The sequence below is a fragment of the Eleginops maclovinus genome, chromosome 15 (genome assembly GCF_036324505.1).
Source record: "Eleginops maclovinus isolate JMC-PN-2008 ecotype Puerto Natales chromosome 15, JC_Emac_rtc_rv5, whole genome shotgun sequence".
NCBI lineage: Eukaryota > Metazoa > Chordata > Actinopteri > Perciformes > Eleginopidae > Eleginops > Eleginops maclovinus.
In genome coordinates, this window is record NC_086363.1 from 20,587,394 (window position 1) to 20,608,594 (window position 21,201).

Below are 21,201 nucleotides of genomic sequence, written 5' to 3' on the forward strand. Positions count from 1 at the left end.
CTGAATTCCTGCTTCACGTGAATTAGCGCCACCTAGTTTTAACTGACTTTCCACAATGAACGCAGTCTGTATAGATGTGTGTGTTTGTGTAATCATCTAATTTGTTATACCTTATAATAAGTTGTATCCAGTGGTGTAAAGTAACTAAGTACATTTAGTAAAGTACTTTATACTCCACTACAGTTCAGAGGTAAATTGTGTACTTTTTACATGTATTTAATCCCTTTAGTTACTTTACAGATCTGGATTAATGATGGTAAATATAATCTCCCTTAAATCAGACTTTAGTTCACCTGCAGTAAATCCAGCAGCTACCCTGCAGTATACAAAGCCATTCAAACTAGCTGCACCTTTACCAGCTCTGAGAACACTTTAATGATTTAATTTAACTTTTACTGTGACAGAGTATTCCTACACTCTGGTACTTCTACTTTACTCAAGTACAAGATCTGAGTACTTCTACTTTACTCAAGTACAAGATCTGAGTACTTCTACTTTACTCAAGTACAAGATCTGAGTACTTCTACTTTACTCAAGTACAAGATCTGAGTACTTCTACTTTACTCAAGTACAAGATCTGAGTACTTCTACTTTTACTCAAGTACAAGATCTGAGTACATGTACTTTTACTCAAGTACAAGATCTGAGTACTTCTACTTTACTCAAGTACAAGATCTGAGTACTTCTACTTTTACTCAAGTACAAGATCTGAGTACTTCTACTTTACTCAAGTACAAGATCTGAGTACTTCTACTTTTACTCAAGTACAAGATCTGAGTACTTCTACTTTACTCAAGTACAAGATCTGAGTACTTCTACTTTTACTCAAGTACAAGGTCCGAGTACATGTACTTTTATTCAAACACAAGATCTGAGTAGTTCTACTTTTACTCAAGTACAAGATCTGAGTACTTCTACTTTTACTCAAGTACAAGATCCGAGTACTTCTACTTTTACTAAAGTACAATAACACAGGTTTATTAAGTAGGTTTACACATACGAGGAATTAGCCTTGGTATATATGGTGCATACATGAACACAGTTAAAGAAGACAAAAAGTAAGAAGAAACAACAAAAATAAACACTATTTAAAAAACAACAACTATTATGTCAAGATATAGAAGATTATTAACAGGATATAAGAAAAAAAACTGCGTAAAGTATACTATGAAAAGTACTCAGAATAATACAATTAAATATGTGCAGTATAGTTATGGAAAGGGAAAAGCTGTGCAGATACAAATGTATAAAATATCCAGAGGGTTGTGCAGAATTAACAATCCTTAAATAAAACAAACAAAAACAAGATATTGTTTTCAGTGGACTAACAGTATAAGATTGGTGTTCCTGTAATGTGTTAGTGATGTACTTTTGGATGATTGGACTATTGGATTGCATTATATTGTGAGTCTGTGTCTTCCTATTTAGGATTAAGTGACAGTATATCCGTCAAACCACAGGAACGGTTGTAGATTTACTGACATGAAGGAAGGCCACAAAGGATCTGCAGTAAAATAGATGATGGATATTTCTATTCAATGTGCAGAACTGTAACACTGATGAAACGTCAGATTTATGTATTTATACTTTCTCTCAGATTGCCATGTGTCTGCCTCTGTGTCTCTGATAAAAACTCAGACTTGTGAGTTTGCATGCGCTTTTCCTTCCCTGTCCAGCAGGTGGCATCATCTCCTGCCACACGACAGCGGTTTCAGCAATGACACTCACTGAGGGCCCCAGTGTTGTCCAGCTGGGAGGAGGGCAGAAACTCATCGGCTTGACCCCACCTGAAGATGACCCGACTGAACTCTTGGTCGGCCAATGCCTCACTTTGATGGTTACTGACCCTGTAGTGATCACACTCAGAATCAAGTAGGTTTTCACATACAAGGAATCTGTTTGGTGTATTGGTGCAGAAAAACAAATGTCGTCAAAAAGGTGTCAAAAACCATCGACCGAGATTAGAAAAATCTACAAAAGAGATAGGCTTTTTCTCCACTTACGATGCGATACGATACTACTTTATCGTTGGATAGAGTCGACATTTTTATTTTTTCTATCAGAAAAGGACAAATATCACAAAAAGATAAGAGAGAAACACACCTTTAACTCAACTTTACAATCACTAAAGACATTATGGTAAGACCCCTTGAAGTACATTTGATCTGGGATTAAACTCCGTATTTAATTTGAGGATTGACTGATGCACAATAGAGTCGCTCATAAAATCTCTGAGCAGATTTTCAACTGGTGGAGCAATTTGGATTTAACAGCAGGGCACAAACACTTGTGCTATATATTGCAGTACTGTCGAACACTCAGAATCACAGATGTTAAACAGGCAGCAGAGAAAATTAATTCCCTTTACAGATTTATTCAGTGTGTTTTTGCCAGTGGCCCAGCATTACACCAAAATATAGTTATATGAAAGTGCATGCTTAATTGTTTCAGTATAGATCAAAAATAAGAACTTTATGAGTCAGGTGGTTAGACAAAAACTATTTCTGTTTTCTTTGTGGTAATTTCAAGAGCATTATTTGAACTATGGTAATTTATTCTAAAATTGACTTTAGACAAGTGGAAATTGATGAGTGAAATTGATTGATATCTATTACACACTGACAAAAATAAGGAATAACAATGCTTTTTTTTAAAATCTCAACATAGAAATGAATTATTGTTTCACATCCTTTAGTTTATCTAACTGTATTTACTCCCGTTTAATTTCAATCTGTGAGGTTTCCCTGAATGTTTGATGATGGGTGGGGGGAGGGGAATGTTATTTTCCCATGTGTTAATGTATGGATGTGTGACTGTTCTTTATGTTAAAAAAAACAATGTTTAAAATTGACTTCAGGACAATTGAGATGTGATGTGCATGAGTTAAAGTAGCTAAAACATATATGGAAAAACTGGAAATACTTTCAGTAGGTTACATCTAAACACTGCAGGACTAACATGTGTAGATCCATTTGAGTTTTAATTAAAAAATCGTCATAAGAGGAATCCAAATGTCACATCAGAAGTGCTTCTTTCCTCATGCTTTTTTTTTTTAAATGTACATTTAAACAATGAAGCTCCAACTCATTCCACTTTATGAAAGTTGCAAAAACTGAATCTGTGGAAACATTTCTCAACCAACTCATGTCAATACTGACTGATGCAAAGGTGGGTTTTTCCTGTCTAACCACATCTCTGGGCACACGGTGATAAGCGTGTCTCACTAATACAAGTGGATCTGTATCGACATGCTATTTGGCATATTTCTTGGTATTTATTGGTTACCAAGAGTCTATGCACTGCAAAAGTGAGATGGTGCAGACATCTTTGATAATGTATTGTTAGCTTCCACAAGCCTTTCTCTAAAAATATATATATTTCTAAACAGCTTTAAATAACGATCACAGCACGTGCACAGATAGGTTTCTTTTTATTGAAGCATCAAGCTCATAGCACAGATATATTTAGCACATCTTGACCATCCAAAGAAAAGCAAAAGAAAGAATTAGAACAGCCAAATTTCTCCTTCAGTACATCCTGCAACTGCACCCTCTCTGACCCCCTCCCCCTCCCCCTCCCCTCCCCTCAGAGGAAAGGAAGGTGGAAATTACAAATCATGGTTTAATCCTCAATAACTTCAGAACTAACTGCTTTCAAGACAAAACAAACATTTGGACAAAAGGGGAAGAGAAAAAAAAAGAAGATTGGTCCGCATCAAAAATACAAAATATTTTTTGTATAAAATTCTATAACCATTCAACTGCAAAAATGCATTTTGAGTTCACTGTATAAAAAAATAAAACAATAGCATACTGATTCACACCAACAAGGCTAAAATGTAGCTAATCCAAGAACAGTTAGCATCAAACTGCTTCAGTACTCATGAACAGTTTAAATCCCTAAATATGTGACTTCATAAAAAGGACCTGGAACATCATAGCAGATCACCTCAGTCATTAGACAGCAGAGATTGGTCCTCAGGAAAACAATTAAACCAATTCAAAAAGCCATGATGGACAACTCAGAAGGAAACCATTCCAAGAGACAACTCCCTGCTTGTTCTTACATTAACCGTTCCAACCAGTTCAGAGGATCTGTGAGATGACTGCACTGCTGTTATCTGCTGATGCGTCACCAGACAAACCCCCAAAGAACACATTGATTGAACCGCCGGCTAAAGGCAGGTTAGGATCTGGGCATGTCTTGTCCAGCTCAAATTCAAACTGATTCTCTGGCAGGAGAAGCATCGTGAACACCACTGAAAAGAACGGCAGGCGGAGAAGACCGTCATAACTCAGAAACCTAACCTGCATTCAGCACATAGCATAAGAACAATAGGAATAATACAAGTTAACCTGACCCCACCTATCCCTAACACACGAGGAAATGCTATCAGCTGGTAAAAAAAAGAAAAAAAGGTGAAGCCCACAGACCTACAAGAGACGGCGCTGTGCTACACTGTCAAGCAACACGCCACTATGGTCACATGCACCATAGTTTCACAGGATTTTCCCCTCAACAAACAAAGGGCATTGATCCAGACAAAAAAAAAAAAAACTGCTGGGGAGACATGTTTTCGACCAATTCACTGCAAAAAATGTCTGGGCACAATAAATGTAATAAAACGGCAGTTTATGCAGCGGTTACATGTGGAATGATCCGGGATCACCCTGGCATGCTCAGACTGGTGGGCCTCTATTGTGCGCTTACAGATTTCTGTATGGGGCGGAAAGAGACAGAGAGAGGATGGATGTTATGTGGGAAAAAGAAAAATGCTTTGCTGGGCAACTAAGCAAAAAGTGTCTGATTCATTATTTCCCTTTGAGAGCGGGTGCATCCAGGAGCCGCTTGTCAGGGCTCCGAGGCCAGCTGACCGGCCGTCTCTGGCAGGGGAGACCTGCAGCACAGGGCATTATGAGTTGTGAGTGTGTGTGTGTGTGTGTGTGTGTGCGTGTGTGTGTGCGCGTGTGTGTACTCTTGCTAAAAACCCGGTCTGGGCTTTTCTCTGGCTGTGTACATTCAAAAGACGAGGGACAAACGTGTCTATCCCCGGCTGTGCTACATTCAGTTTTAACATGTCATGTGAATGTGCTGAATATGGCTGGTGTGTGTGTGTGTGTGTGTGTGTGTGTGTGTGTGTGTGTGGGGGTGGGGGGGGTTCAAGACCCAGAGGGTACCTCTAGATACAGAATTCTGTAAATAAAGAAGCCCGGATGAAACAGAGCGTGCATGTGATGTCTAAATTATTAATACAGTTTCCAGTCGGCCTTGGGAAACACGGACTGCATGACTGTCAGCGTGGAGAAGCACCAATTACTGAATGCTTCAAATCCCAGCAAGGCAAGAAGTCTTCAGTGAAGTTCCTTGACCAATTGCAAACATTTGGACGTATATTTCAACATTAAAACAGTAAATATGGCATTAGTTTTCAAATAACTCTAATATGTCCCGACTATGGGACGACCACTAAATGGCCAACAGCTCACCATGACGTATACATTCAGCAGACTAAAGGTTGGCCTTCTTTTTCGTACCACAAGCAAAGAGCTTTTTAAAGTGCACTCAAAGTTCAAAAATACCTATAGGTGAGGTGGAGAGCTATGGTCATGTTAGAGAGGGACAAGCGGGGGTGGTGCTTAGAGGCAGACGGGTCTGAGCATGTCAGGGCTCCAGCCTAGTGCGGGCGGAAGCCTTGTCTGTGGGGGATGAGAGGGGAGACCTGCAGGAAGGGTCTGTTGGACTGGGCACAGGTGGACAGCCCCAAACCGAGCGTGTTTAACTCCTCTACATGCACTTCAAGATCACAGCAAGAGTGAGCTAGAATATCGAAACAGAGAAAAGAGCTTTCATGCAAGAGATCTAAGTCACAGGTACAACGATGCAAACAACTCAAACTGGGAGGTAAAGTAGGGCCCGCGTCAGCACCCAGAGGTCCTGAACGACGACAGCAGCAGAAGGGGGGGGAGAAGAAGAGAAAGGAGCAGGACAAGCTCTCTACTGGGGGATGGAGACAGCCGCAGGGGGGACTCCCCACGCAGCCGCCTTTTTTTTTACGCTTCTTCATCCTCAACCCTCAGCTCTGCTGACTCTGCCCGCGGCTCTTGGCGTAGCTGGTGAAGACAAAATTGTAATCGTTGAATTGAGCCAGCTGGCGGTCAAGGCGCTTGTAGCCCTCCACTTTCTGGGCCGGAGAAAAGACACTGCGACATTTGGAGCTCTGCGGGTCAAACAGGAGAAACACACTCAGTGACAAATCTATCTCGAGTCCCTCTGAATGAAGCAAGCTGCTCTTTATACCTACCTGATTGACAAAAAGCGTGGTCACGAATTTCCCTGGCTTGAACACCTCCACCACCTTACTGATCAGATCATCGTACGATGTCTGGGAGAGATTGGTTTCGAAACTGACGTAGGAGAACTCTGGCTCCGGGGTGATGTGGATGGTCCAGTATGTTCCCTGGAGAGGACGATAAGCACAGCCAGATCACACACATGTTGAGCACCACAGCAGGCAGTGAGCCAATCGAAAGAAGAGACTCACGTCAGTCTTCATTCCATTCATTGAGTATCCACAAGGGTTGAACATTGTGGCGTCAATCACAGAACCTGGTATCAGGTCACGAATTCCACTCATCTGCAACAAAGCACAGAACTACGTCAACATCAAATAAACCACCAGTGACACTCAATAAACCTCCACACAAACACTGGAAGCTCAAATGCACACATGGGATGTCAAGAGACTACTTACACGAGTGACATCACTTGCAGAAACACCATCTTTCATATAGAACTGGTCCATAATGGCTGGATCGAGGTTACTCATCAGAACTTCCAGCGTCTGATCCGCAAGCTTGTTCTCCCAGTACTCTGGTAAGTCCAGGGTAAACAGGTACCTGTGTGACGGGCAGGGAGGGTGCATTACATTAACAACAAAACAGCCATTTTCCCCTTCATGTTATCATTCAACTAGTCCATTATCTATGCTAACATCCAATCATCATTAGGTAATATCCTGCTGGAGCAGAAACACTCTTAAGCTCTAGTAGTTTCTATAAACTCTTTCAGGGGTAGATTCAGTACTCAACTTAACCAAAATAAGCACTGATGTACAACACTGTGGACAAGACATGGAGTTATATCCACAAATGCTTACCAGCAGTCAGAGTTCAAACGTCCCATACAGTAGGCTGCACCATCTGGAGGAGGCAAAGAGCACAGGGAAACTTCAGAGGACCTTTACACAGAAATGATGCAACGTATTGTACACCTTGGTTTCTTCAAAATGTAGTTTGACGAAACCAAGGTATCGTAAACCATGGTTTTGTCAAACTACATTTTTAAGAAACCAAGGAAAATGGAATGCAAAAAAAAGCAAGAAAGAGGTCAGTTTCTGAAATGTGACGTACTTGGGAAAATCTGGCTAAGAAAGTCCACTTCCTCCTGGAAGTTTCGATGAGGGAACTCTTGATGGGTTGGCTTCATAAAGTTCTTGCGGGAGTAGAAGAAGTTCTGCAAGAAGTATCGAGCAATATGAAAAGACCAAAAGGCTGCAGGCATTGGGTAAGAGCTTCAGGAATTAGAATGTACGTCTTGTCTCTGAGAAAGCCGAATGTCCTACCTCGATGGCATCAAACCCGCAGTACTCCCTGGCGAGTTCCAGCAGAGGCACCAGTGCTTGCAGTAAGAGGGTGGTTCCGCACGTTTTCAAAATGAAACGTCTCTTGGAGACAAACATGCTACTCTCACTGTGGAGGAGAAAAAGAGCAACGTCTCATTTATTACACAAGTACCGAGCTGGTGTTCTCCTTTCACTCAGATGGTTTATCTGCTCCACTCAGCCTACAGAACAGTTTGGCTGGACCTTATTCTTCCTGTGCAGCTTTAAATAAGTCCAGCACAGCGCATACTTCAAAAGATTAGAATGTTTTTATTGTTCGATTTCTTGAATCCACATTGCAATACCAACCAATGATAAACCCATTGTGACTGTGCAATACTTTACTTAGACGATATTGAGTCAGTTGAGAGTAATTGCATTTTAAAATGCAACTCACTTTGTTTTATTGGCACCTATGTGTTCACGTTAATTAAATAAATAAATGTTTTAACTGAACAGAATTTGTTGTATATTAGCATTGTAGTGACAGCAACAGAAATGGATAGGCTTCAAAAAACTCTATTATCACAAGCTGTATTGCTGAAGTGATATTCTACAACAGCGTGGCAGGGATTCCTCAGATTGTGCAGCCTTGTCATGAGATCTAGTTTAGCATTTCTGAGGAAACAGTCACAGCGAATGAAGCAGGGCTGCAACAACAAATCGATAAAAATCGGTTATTAAAAAAGTTGGCAACCAACTCAGTTATGGATTCGTTGGGTCTATGTTGTAACTCTCCGTTTGCGGAAAATTGCAGAAGCACGGTCTGACCAGCCTATCCGGCTTATTACACGGCCAAATACTAAAACTGACGACTAACTTGACTTTAAGTTATTTAAACTATGTCCATTTATTGACTCAACTATTTCAAAGTGTTTGCAAATTTGCAGAAAGTAGGTTGGGTTGAGACACTGTGTGCTGTATTTAAGGAGTGACGTAGGATACATTGAATAGTTTTTAGCTAATCTGAACAATGCCCAATTTGGGTTGTTTTGTGTGTTGACTTTGTCAATTTAGAAATACAGTTTTCTGAATAAAATAATGGAAAACATTTCTTGGGCACGTTTTTTTTATCCGATTAATCGTAGAAATAATCAACAGATTAATCGATTATCAAAATAATCGTTAGTTGCAGCCGTAGAATGATGCATCACTTCTGTCAACAAGAGTAGCTACACCTAAAACATCTGCTTGCTAAACCAGTCCAACGACATGACTGCGGTAATTACAGGGCAGGTACACAGGAGCAACTTCTAAAACCTCCTCCTCAAGAAAGAAATATTAATTAATATATTTGTAAATGATCCTTTAACCTGGTGTTGTGTCATCTGCCTGCAGTCTGTCATCACTGCAGTTATTAAATCACTTTCTGGTTGCCATGACAATTTGTTGTCTGCCAGATGAGACTGATCCTTTAAAAGTCTGCAAGATCCCATGGTGCCCCTGGTAACTGGCACCAGCAGCACCTTACATCGGGCTAAGGCAGGGATTCTGGTCCCTTCTCTCTAGGACTCAGAACAGCGTGTGAGGCTCAGACTGCAGTGTCAGTGGAAAGCGCTTTACAGACGACCGCTGTCTAATCCTGCCTGCTTTCTGATGGGGAGGAAGATGGAGGACAGTGCTGCACTCACCTGAGTATATAAGCTTCCTGCTTGTCAGACTTTGTCACACTTATGATCAAACAATGCACATTCTCCAAAAGTTTGTCCCACTCAAACCTAGAAACAGAAAGCAGAAGAGCAACAGTTAGCATTTCCAGACACTCGTTTATCAGATTGTACAGACGGGACTCCAATGAAGTGACCCCCACTACTGTTCCCCTCACACTTAGACCAGAGTAGTTCTGATTATGTGTTTTAATAAGACAAGCACACTCCTCTACGGCAATGGCCTGCTACATGAGGGGGAGGGGAGGGGGTCTGTTTCTGGTATTATGTACCAGACAACACAGCCAGACCCCCCCCCCCCACTAAAGTCACCAGAATTTACCAGCAGCCAACGCAGCATAAATTATAAAGTAACAGTTGGAATAGTAAATGATTTCCCCTTATACTTATGTTTATTTATTTTGATTGTACCATGTCACAATACCTTAATTTTCCCCTGGGATTTAAAGTATTTTCATTGATTGATTACATTTGAAAAATCTTGACTCATTATTTGAGCACATTTGCATAACACTCAATGACAGAGTGCTCTGTGGCTTAAAACCTTTGTCACTTTCATCAGTATTCAGCATAACTAAATCTGGCATGATAGTTGAATGGCTACTGGTTTAGCCTCAGACAGGCACCTCATGGTGATGAAACACACAATTACCAACCATTAACTTGGTTATTAGAAAGTACTGCATTTAATGAACAGTTAGCTCTATGCATTATATTCAGGTGCTGTTGCAATCAGAATGTGTCATTAGAGTGGCATCGTGTGTTAATTGGCAAAGGGAAATATAACAACATTACAGAACCACGGGGTTATATGATCGCAACATGTTTACCAGTCACTATCTAACTTACATCTAGCTTCAGTACAATGAAACAATACTGAACTGGAGTGATCCAATATAAACCAATCAAGCATTTGACCTCTAACAGACAGAATCGGAGGATGGAACCCTCTTTATTAGTCACATACATGCACACAGCAGAGCACACAGTGAAATTGGTCCTCTGCATTTAACCCATCCTAGTACTAGGAGCAGTGGGCAGCTATTGTGCAGCGCCCGGGGAGCAATGGGGAGGGGGGATTGGAGGTGTCCGGTGCCTTGCTCAAGGGCACCACAGCAGGGCCTAGGAGGTGAACTGGGACCTCTCCAAATAGCAGTCCACCTTCCATATTTTCAAGTTATGGAAGTTATGGTTTCAAGTGTTCGGGGACTTGAACCGGCAACCCTACGATTCCCAGTCCAAGCCCCTACTGACTGAGCCACTGCAAGCCTCAACCCTAGGTCACAGTTATTTGTAAATTATTACTTTTTGAGCCTCATCATTCATGGCAACTGGTGAGGATAACAAAACAAGAACTTTTATTCAGTACAAAACCAGTGCTGTTGCAACATGTCGGCTTCATACCAGAGGGACAGCGTTACTGGAGACCTGGGTCAGCTCCCGTTTCGGTGTGAAATGTACACCACGCGCTATTTCTGGTCTCTCAGCACTAACACATTTTCCTCAAAGAAACGCATGGACTCCAGGAAAGGGCCACATTAAAAACACTGTAGGAGTTCATGCAGACCAAAAGACAGAGGTACCAGATACTTAGTGGACAGATTCAAGAAAATTACTTTAGTGGAAAATTCTAAAAATATTGAGACTAACTTCAAATATGCTTTATCACTAATAACGCATTACAGTTGTGACAAGGGCATGAAATACAATACACCTCCCGTCTCATAAGTTGAAGTATTATTATCTTATATTAGGCGTATTAGATGTTTACACAGATAAACACATTTAGCTAAATGGATATCAGCTGGTTGAAAATAAACCAATTTGTCCATCTGAAAAATGCATTTTAGTGTCAGAAACGTGGCTCGTGAGAGTCCAATGTTTACTTTAGTGACTATAGTGTGAAGGAATCATAATCTGTGTTCACTTTCACTCCTCCTGTTATAGATTTAACCTGCCACTAGCCTCCTTAAAAAAAAAAGGGGGGGGGAGCAGTAAGGTAACCTGCGTGACAGACATTTGTGTAATCTCCTCTCTAAACCACCTCTGGGGAAATAAAAATAACACCAGTAGATATAGTTGTCATGGCAAACACTTGAATGCAGACTGTCGAGGAGTGTGATACCAATAAATATCATCAGGAGTAGTTTCCTGCCAAACGCTACCAGCAGACTAAGGTGCTGTAAAGCCCTGAGGAAGGGCAGCAGGGGTAATGTGAGCGAGCTCCACATTTGTGAATCAGATGCCCTTGTGGACTTATTTGGACATTGGCTGACTTCCAGTGAGCCTGATCCACTGACAGTGTCCGACTGAGCCGTTAATCTGCCCTCTGGCTGTAAATAAATGCCAGTCCTCATTCACCCGACTGGCCACACTTGTGTTAAACTGACCTCTGTGATCTGGTTAATGACCACAAAAAGCACTCATAACCTGCAGACTGAGCCTTACAACAGGCTCTTCACTCAGTACTACTGTACTGCAATAACAGGTCATTTCAGAACGATGAATCCTACATAACTTCAGATGAACTTATAATTCAGATGCTTGTGTTGTAAACCAGGAAAAGAGGATGTGTTCAAGGTGGCCAGCTGTCATCGTAAATGAATGTGTGGACACTGAATTCTCCTCCTGTTGCTCTGCTCTCACACTGAAGAACACTAAGAGTCCTGGACAAACTCCATTTACTCGAGCACCAAACAGTGACATAGCTCCCCTTCGTGATCTATCCAGTTATGACTGACTTTGGCACACGCTTCTCAGTGTTAGAGACATAGTAACAAATGGAGGTCAAAGCATTCGCATTCTTTTCTCATCTCTCAAACCCTTTCCATTGAATGCAAAGTGCCTCTAAGCAAATCACAGACGGGATACCCAGTAACCAATCAGATGAACTGGGAGGAGAGTGCCAACATGTCTGGAAACGTGACCGGAGCAGGGACAGCATGCAGCAGGTCTAAAAACTGCCAAGCAGCGAGTGGTCTAAACCCTATCATACAAGCCCCAGTCCTGGGATCCAGACCCACTAGACCCTCTGCTGACTCAGGGACCCGATCATCATAGTGTTGTACTTTGTGATGGGAGCATTTTGGGATCCAGCTCACATTTAAATAATCTGCAACTAAGTGCCCTGTCGTGGGCCAGTATCGCTGGATCCGAGGACGCAGCACGCATTGAAGAAGGGCGACCACATGCTTGACATCCTCGAAAAGCCCCCCCTTACATCGTTGTTCAATGACGCAGACAGATAACCTCTCCATTTGCAGCAAAACAAACTCACAATTCAGTTTAATCGAAATCCGATGTGCTATATAAAATACGTATCTAGTATGGTAGCACTAGTGTAATCAAACCATGTCCCAACAACACTGCGGGGGTAATAAAACACGTGCGTAGTGACAGGGGGTTAAAAAGCATCCAGCCCGCCTAATGTTGTTAAAAAAGGTAAGCTGTTAGACACAGCGTTTGAAAGCAGGGCCTCGTGACAAGAGGCTGTCTGAGGAGCCAGCAGCACACTGAGGCTGAGAACTAGCTAAAGAGCTAGCTGTTAGCTAGCTGTTGGGTCTAAACGAGGTGCCAACTGTCAAGACGACCCTTCAAATCTACACCAGTTAATCCGTCCCTCACTATCACATGCTCGCCAACATGATAGCGATTAACTGAATATTAATGTGTCAATAGTTCCTCGGTGAAGAATGAATGACTCAGCTTAGAAATCGCTGTTAAAGGGGGAGGTGGCCATTTTCCAGTGACGGTGTTAGCTGTTCCCTGGTGCTATGCTCTGGTGTCTCAATGTGGTTCTGTTCTTGTAAATTCATCGAATTGAGGATTAACTAAGTAGTACAGAGAAGCGATTACCTCGGGGAAACTAAATCGTATCAGGTTAAATTCGTTACATGTCAACAACCGACTGTGGGAGTGAAGCCAAGCATGTGGCCGGTGTCTCTGCCTGCTCTTCAACCGTATGCTGCCGCTGTTACGGACTGACACAAACCTTGGGATGGTACGGAGGTCCCCGGTTCCTTTGCTCTCGTCCTGCCGAGAGAACCACACTTCCAACAGCTTCTCAGTCCCCTCGAAGAAATGTGCACCGTTATCCTCCATCATGAGACAACCGACACCCAACAAAAAAAATCAAACTTTGGTTGTAACGTTTACAACTTGATTAATCCTTCCTCGATCCGTTATAATTTATTGAGGTACAGTCCTTTAAACAATCCAGGTGTTGATTTTCTTGAGTTACCGTCTTCCCTTTTTCAGAGAATACCGTTAGCGAGTGCTAGCTAATATCGCCGGCCATACTGTGTAAAGCACTGAATGGAGATGGCGCGGTGAATTTATATGCCTGCCGCTATGAGGTCATTTTGCAGTAGTCCAATCAGATCTCTGGGCTCTGGTTTGTTATATATGATTGGTTAAGGTTCCGATCACTCATTGAAAAGAACAGGGGTTTCCTCACGTGACGTTATATTGTTTTTGCAGCCTCTTCCGAGTGGCCATAGCGCTTCACAATATAAGTACAGTAAAATAAATTAAATTTAGGAAGAAATTACAATTGCCTATATTACAAACGAAGGACTTTATGAATTTAGCGCATACACAATTTGTATTGACCTGAAAGTGCTTATCTGACATACTATTTTGTGCAAAATAAAATAAAATACAATGTCTGAATATTGTATTCCTGCCATGTAGCCTTGCACAATCGTATTGCAATCATGTCATGTTTGTACTCCCAAGAAATATATAATTTAGTTGTTTTATACGCCACATGTGTTTACCCAAAGAACATATGTTATAAAAATGTGTATGTTAAGCCGATTGTAAATTAGGCCAATGTCATGTGGATTTGAGATAATGTCCCTTTTATCAGAAAGAAATACAACCATTGCATACAACTTTAACCAACCCACCAAAAATTAGGTTAGACCCTGATCGGGATTGTTATGAGCACAACACATCACAATATTAAATGAAGTGCCAAGAGGGTGTTAGTAATTTCTGTATCCATGTTTACAAAACAACATTTCAGATCATTTGATTATATTTTCTATGAACATCTAATGTATTTGTTGTATTGTCTTGATACAAATTGTTATATGTGTTAGTAAATGACGCCATTAATAGTTCAGGGATCCTACACATTTCTGTAAGAAGTATTAGGAATACACAGCAGCCCTGTTTGCACATCATGAAATCCGAACAGCATTTCATGAGATTGAGTGGGCTCTGCAAAGTGCAACACACTGCAGCGAGAAACGCGGTTTGTAGTTTATTTTTCCCCAGTTTACGAACTGGAAAACCACGGTGCCTGCTCTAAAGAACTACCGTTCCCAGCTATCCCTGCGCGCCAATTAGAAACGTCAACGAGCCAGTGAACATTAAACGGAGCAGACCAAAATCCCAAACAAGGAAATGGTGGGGGAATAAAACGACCAGATTATTTAATTAATGCATGTTATAATTAATATTTTATTTTAATGTAAATTGAGACGTATTTATGGGTTAAAATGGATTACGACTTCAAAACAAAACTGGCGGCCGAACGAGAGAGAGTAGAAGATCTGTTCGAATATGAAGGTTGCAAAGTGGGTCGAGGCACCTACGGGCACGTTTATAAAGCTAAGCGCAAAGACGGGTAAGATGACCGGGAACGGGTTTGTTTCAGCGGGCTGCATGTCTCTGCACACCGACGCGGTGTTACATCTGATCCTCCGCGAGGCGATACCGCGAGTCTCTCTCTGTGTTTTTGTTTTCATGTAACGCACGCACGCACGCACGCACTCACTCACTCATTCACTGTCCCCCCTCCCCCCCTTCCTTTCCCACCCCCTAAACAACATGGTATAGAGCTCCTGCAGATGATGTCATATATGCTGGTCACGTGACGAGATACGACAGGGGCAGCCATTTTGGCAGTCATCGCGGCAGTAAATTGACAGGCACTGGCAGACTGTCAAGGATGGTGGATAACTGCTGTGCACCAGGTTGCACAAATAGGCGTGGGAAAAAGAAAGGTGTATCGTATTATCGCATTCCTAAAGACGCGGAGAGGAGGGAGAAGTGGATTGGAGCGATTAAAAGAGCCAGGAGCCTTCAGAAAAAGACTGAAAGATGGGACCCCCCCGGCCGTTGGCTTTCGCTTATGCAGTGATCACTTCATATCAGGTGGGTGAAGGAATACAGTACAATGCTACAAAAAGTTTCTGGTCAGTTTAATTAAATTTAATTAGTTTAATTTAAGAAGTAGCACCCAGTTATTATAGCTAACGGACACTGTGATGTCCCTTTTTAACTCAACAAGTGTGGCTCTGGCGCAGCCTAGCCAGTTAGCTTGTAGCAAGCTAGTGGTAAACAAACCCGTGTTGAAATATTCCTTCTTATTTTGTAGGGAGAAAGAGTGATAATCCGTTGAGTCCGGATTTTATCCCCTCAATTTTCGATTACCTTCCATCTCCAGAGAAGAGGAGACATAAAACGAGACTGGAGGTTTTTAACAGAAGGCAGAAGGCTAAACTGCACAAAGTAGAGCAGGCAAAGATATCTGCTAACGTGACACTGCCTATCAAACTGGAATAATTTAATACTTACCCTTGCAGTGATGATGCCGAAGTTTTTGGATGTAAGACTCCACAGTTGAATGTTGTTTACGAAGCCGGACTGACACCATTTGTAAGCCTCCAAGCTTTTGTACGCTCTGAGGGAGTCTCCTGAGTACACTGATGGAAAGCTTACAAGATAGCTGTGGATGTCTGCGTAGCGCAAGTCGGGTACATCGTCTTCAGAGCAGGAGGTTATGCTCTTGAAAAGCACACCGGGTGAATTATATGGGTCGCTTATATTTAATCTCTCTAATTTTGTACTATAAAGCCGAATTTCACTTGAATTAAAATGAGAAGTATACTCGCTCGGTAAGAAAACACTGGCACCGGTGGTCATGTTGACTGCCAAAATGGTGGCTCCCAACCAAAAGTCACGTGACCGCAGGAGCTCTATAGCAGCGGTGCTGTATGTGCTTCTTGTTCTATGCCCTGTGTCTTCTTCGCGGGGCTGATGAATACAGCAGCCTGCTTCATGCACAGTATTCAAACGCTGTGCTATCGTCGTTCATCGCGATAGTGACAGCTTTCTGTCGTGCTTCCCATATAAAAACTGCACAGCCAAACTTTGTCTCAGTCCCACAGTTGAATGTCGTCTGCTCAGTATTCTATTTTATTTCTTACAATGTTACATAGTACGTGTGAATGTGTACATACAACAACAGGAAGCTGACCAACACGCTTTCACATGTCAGCAGTGTGTCTAACTGTTGCTTCTGGACAGAGGTGGGACAAGTACTCAGATCTTGTACTTGAGTAATTGTGTAGAAGTACTCAGATCTTGTACTAACTGTGTTCATGTATGCGCCGTATACACCAAGGCAAATTCCTCATATGTGTAAACCTACTTAATAAACCTGTTTCAAGTACTCAGATCTTGTACTTTAGTAAAAGTAGAAGTACTCAGATCTTGTACTTTAGTAAAAGTAGAAGTACTCAGATCTTGTACTTTAGTAAAAGTAGAAGTACTCCGATATTGTACTTTAGTAAAAATAGAAGTACTCAGATCTTGTACTTTAGTAAAAATAGAAGTACTCCGATATTGTACTTTAGTAAAAATAGAAGTACTCAGATATTGTACTTTAGTAAAAGTAGAAGTACTCAGATCTTGTACTTGAGTAAAAGTAGAAGTACTCAGGTCTTGTACTTGAGTAAAGTAGAAGTACCAGAGTGTAGGAATACTCTGTCACAGTAAAAGTATTCTAAATGTTCCTCCAGTGAAAGTAGAAAGTACTCTCATCTAAATGAACTTAAAGTAGCGACAGTAAAAGTAGTGATTGTTTGATTGGTCCATTTCAGAATAATATCTCTGATATGTTTTATAATGATTGATCATTAAAGTGTTCTCAGAGCTGGTAAAGGTGCAGCTAGTTTGAATGGCTTTGTTTACTGCAAATAACTAAAGTCCTGTAAATGTATTGTATTTGTAGTAAAAGTACACGATTAACCTCTGAATTGCAGTGGAGTAGAAGTACAAAGTGGCTTAAAATAGTTTTATTTCTTTATTTTTTTAGCCGTGACAGCGTCCAATGTTATTCGCAGCGCACCTGCAGCATATAGACTTATACTGCAGGAGTAGTCCAGTAACAGGACTTCGAAAGTTAGTAAAATGATTTCCAATAAATGAGGATTATGGGGTTGACGGAAAAACCCTCAATGGTCAGAAATAGGGTGAGCGTGTGATAAAAACAGTGTGTTGGTTCATCTTCAATTTGAGTCAAACCATTCCAATATAATATTGAGGTAAACGCAATTCTAACGCTATTATGTTATTATTCATGTCCAAATGAATATTAAACCCCCCCGAAATAATGACTTTATCTGTTTTACGGACTAAACTTGATAAAAACTCTGAGAATTTATAGGAATTCAGAATTAGGACCCAGAGTGGAATACTGTAAGAAATAAAATGTGCTACAGTGTTTCCAGGATGGCTGCAGTACAAGGCTTTGAAAGAGTTATATTGTAGTTTAGGGTTGATGACACATTTCATTTATTTACTCCACTTTATGCACAAATGATTGGGCAAATGAATATCCTAGATGGAGAGCAGCCTTAGCCTTCCTGTTGCTGAGCAGCTGGATGTTCCTCAGCAGCGAGCTTCAGGCAGAGAGGGGATCCAGGCCACAGAGCCATCTGGTAATATTACTTCCTTTTTCTCTTCTGTCTACAGGAACGATGAGAAGGAGTACGCACTGAAACAAATAGAAGGCACTGGAATATCGATGTCTGCCTGCAGAGAAATCGCTGTAAGTTACAACTTTTTACGAGTGTGTTATTGTGTGTAAATTGAAAGGAAAAGTTGTGCCATGAGCTGTGTGTGGAATATTCTACTTTGCTTTTTTTTTTATCTTGAGATGAGCTGATAGAAATGTATTTCATGCCTGTTAATGTTAGCTTGGCTTAAGGACTGCTGTCCTTTCTTATTCTATACTAATTCATACAGAGGCCAGCATGTCAACAAACTTATTGTGTGGTATCTTTCAATGTCTGCTGGACCTGCTATAAGGAATCTTAATAGTTTTACTCTTCATTAACTGTCTGTACATAGATGATGTGTATATCGAAATGCTCTGTGCTGTAATTAAATAAAGAAATACTTTGGTGAACAAACATAGATTAACACATTATCACTCATGCACCGTTTGCACATACACAACACACACACGCACATACTGACAACAGCGACCTATTGCACAAGCCTCATGGCCAACATTTACATGTTTATTACATTACATGTGAGTGTTGAGAAGCGTAAAGGATATACAGGAATGACCTCTTATAGCGGTTCAGCCTGCTCCTGGGAACCCTGCATCTTCTACCAGAAGGTAGGAGCTGGAGTTCGGGGGCAGAATGTGGGTGGGATCAGACACACTTTGTTGTGCCTGTCTAATAAAAAACTGCTCATATATGTTTTGGAGAGATGGATGTTTCACCCCCGTCATTTTCATAGCAGTCTGTACCAGTTGAGCAATCTGTGACTTCAACTGCACCGTCAAGTAACCATACAGGTGGTGATATCATATCTGCTGATGCTCTCTCCAGCTCTTAAAGAATCGTAAAACAGAGCACGAACTTCTGTTCAACTCTGTAGGCCCTGAGTCAATGCAAAAAATGCATCCGCTGTTGAAATCAAGAGCTCAGGCCTTCAACATGCACCCTCCAACTGAGTGCACTATCTATTTGAATACCAAGGTACTTATAGGAGCTGACCTGAGTTATGGGTTCATTGTGGATAACCACCAGCCTAAGGTAACCCACTGTCTTTGGGTCCCACACCATCTCCTCAGTCGTCTTCACATTCAGCTCAAGGTGGTTAAAATCCCACCATTGCACAACTCTCTCTATTTAACAGTGGTAAGCTGATGAACTGCTGCCTTTGTGCTTTAAGCCAAGGATTGCTGTATCAGAGAGTTTGAGTATATAGTTCTCAGCGTGGATTCTTTTGCAGTCGTTTGTGTACAGTGTGAAGAGGAACGACCAGGGAGCTCACACAACCCTGGGGGGCTCCCGTGCTGATTGTCTGCGGTATTGAGAGAGCATTGTTGAACTTGACGCGCTGAGTGTGATTGGTTAATCAAGAAAAATACCATTTCAAAATAAAATGATTTACACTAATCTGTATCAACATGTGAGGCTGCACTGTGTTAAAAGCTGAGCTAAAATCCACAAACAGTAGGCGAGCATAAGCCCTGGGGTCTTCCAAGTGTTTAGTGACCAGGTGTGTGCTATCAAGAGAATTATATGTGCCACGCCCCTGCCTGTAGGCAAACTGAAAAGGGTCTAAAAATGCATCTACCTATTTCTTAAAGGTCTCCTGTTATGCAAAATGCTCTTTTTGCTGTCTTCTATACATAAATATGTGTCCCCGGTGTGTAAAGAGACTCACAAAGTGTCAGAAAATACAACCCTCTCTCTTTTCCTCCTTACCCACATCTCTAAAAACGGGGGTACAAACGAGCTGATCCAGATTTGCTGCCGATATGACGTCATAACTGAAAGGTGGGCTGGCTTTACATTGAACTCCTGGCAATGTCCCGCCCACGTGACACATCTCAACCTATTGCCTCAATATACAGTCCCGAGCTGAATCCCCTCCGCATTACCTGTGTGTGTGTGTGTGTGTGTGTGTGTGTGTGTGTGTGTGTGTGTGTGTGTGTGTGTGTGTGTGTGTGTGTGTTCAGCAGGATGTCTGCAGGAGGGACAAGAGTTGCTGAATATATAATAAATATAATGTCTCTGTTCTAGTGGTAAACCCTGAGAAGTGTTTCAGAAATAATGCTGGATGTGGTTTGGAACATCATATGGCGTTTAATCATGGCAGCGTTTAGCTGAGTTTCTCCTTTAGAAGCTTCTCTCTTCAGACAGAGAGATCGTGTTGCTCCAAAGGGGCGTGGACAGCTTCAGCTCAGCTCAAATTTAAAGCGACAGTCACAGAATCAGCACTATCGAAAACGGGGCTGAAACAGAGGGATAGCGAACGTGCTAAAATGCATGATCTGTTTGGTGTTTTGAGGTGTTTTTTTTAATATATATATATATATTTGAGACCTATAATATATGCCATAATAGAAGACCTTTAAGCAGCAGCCCCATGATCCTCTCAAAGCATTTTCCAGAGGGTGGGGATGGTGTGAAGGTCCACAGATTTTTGAAACATGCTGATGTCAGTTCTTCTGCACTTGTGAGGAGGGATTTTGAGATGCTATCTGGACCTGTGGACTTGTTAGTACAGGTGTGCTTGAAAAGTGATTGGACCTTAAGAGGTTGATTCACTCCCTTTGCGTCCTGGCCAGTAGAGATTGTCTCTAACATTAGCTTTACACTAAATGATCTTCTCAGTGTACTACTCTCTACATCCTGCTTGAGGGATAAGGAGATGTCTTACGACGAAGTAGAGAAGAGAGAACTCTGTCTTTTCTAAAGGCTTTATTGGGCATGATTTTTTTTTAAAGAAAACAAATACTTTATACTGAAAATCTTTCAGTTCTGAACAGAGCCTTTATACAATTAGCTCCTTTCAGATATTCACCTTGTGATGGTATCCACATGTTGGTGTATGAGTAAGCCTCTGAGTCACTTTTAAATAGAAATACCAAATGCAATCCAACAGCTGTAACACGACCAGTCTGGAAGAAGTAAGGACTTCCTGTCAGGCTGCTACATGTTCACATAGATTAAAACAGTGGCTGAATGTAACTAGTACAATTATTCAAGTGTTGTACTTAAGTGAAACATTGAGGTACTTGTTCTTTACTTGAGTATTTTCATTTCATGC

At 41.5% G+C, this 21,201-nt stretch overlaps 2 protein-coding genes across 2 annotated transcripts in view; one reads left to right on the forward strand and one right to left on the reverse strand.

Annotated features, from left to right (window-relative positions):
* Nucleotides 1-3,411: 3,411 nt before the first annotated feature.
* amd1 (adenosylmethionine decarboxylase 1) lies at nucleotides 3,412-13,641 on the reverse strand. The gene is made up of 9 exons (XM_063902317.1): nucleotides 13,319-13,641; nucleotides 9,292-9,378; nucleotides 7,622-7,748; nucleotides 7,410-7,512; nucleotides 7,157-7,199; nucleotides 6,752-6,896; nucleotides 6,542-6,634; nucleotides 6,302-6,457; nucleotides 3,412-6,217 (listed from the first exon to the last, which is right to left on the reverse strand). Exons 1-9 carry the CDS (start codon nucleotides 13,429-13,431, stop codon nucleotides 6,074-6,076), a joined length of 1,011 nt encoding a protein of 336 aa, XP_063758387.1. The 5' UTR covers nucleotides 13,432-13,641; the 3' UTR covers nucleotides 3,412-6,073.
* Nucleotides 13,642-14,711: 1,070 nt separating this feature from the next.
* cdk19 (cyclin dependent kinase 19) overlaps nucleotides 14,712-21,201 on the forward strand; it is a 49,253-nt gene continuing 42,763 nt past the window's right edge. Inside the window, exons 1-2 of the mRNA XM_063902582.1 lie at nucleotides 14,712-14,962; nucleotides 18,097-18,172. Coding sequence (XP_063758652.1) covers nucleotides 14,835-14,962; nucleotides 18,097-18,172 — 204 coding nt within the window. The 5' untranslated portion in view covers nucleotides 14,712-14,834. The remainder of the gene's footprint in view (nucleotides 14,963-18,096; nucleotides 18,173-21,201) is intronic.

Excerpts from the sequence above, each read along its gene's own strand:
- amd1 (XM_063902317.1), bottom strand. The coding sequence starts at position 13,431 with ATGATGGAGGATAACGGTGCACATTTCTTCGAGGGGACTGAGAAGCTG. Across the intron at positions 7,513-7,621 it reads GCGGGTTTGATGCCATCGAG|AACTTCTTCTACTCCCGCAA; the intron begins GTAGGACATTCG and ends TACTTCTTGCAG. Across the intron at positions 6,218-6,301 it reads CCACGCTTTTTGTCAATCAG|AGCTCCAAATGTCGCAGTGT; the intron begins GTAGGTATAAAG and ends TTTGACCCGCAG.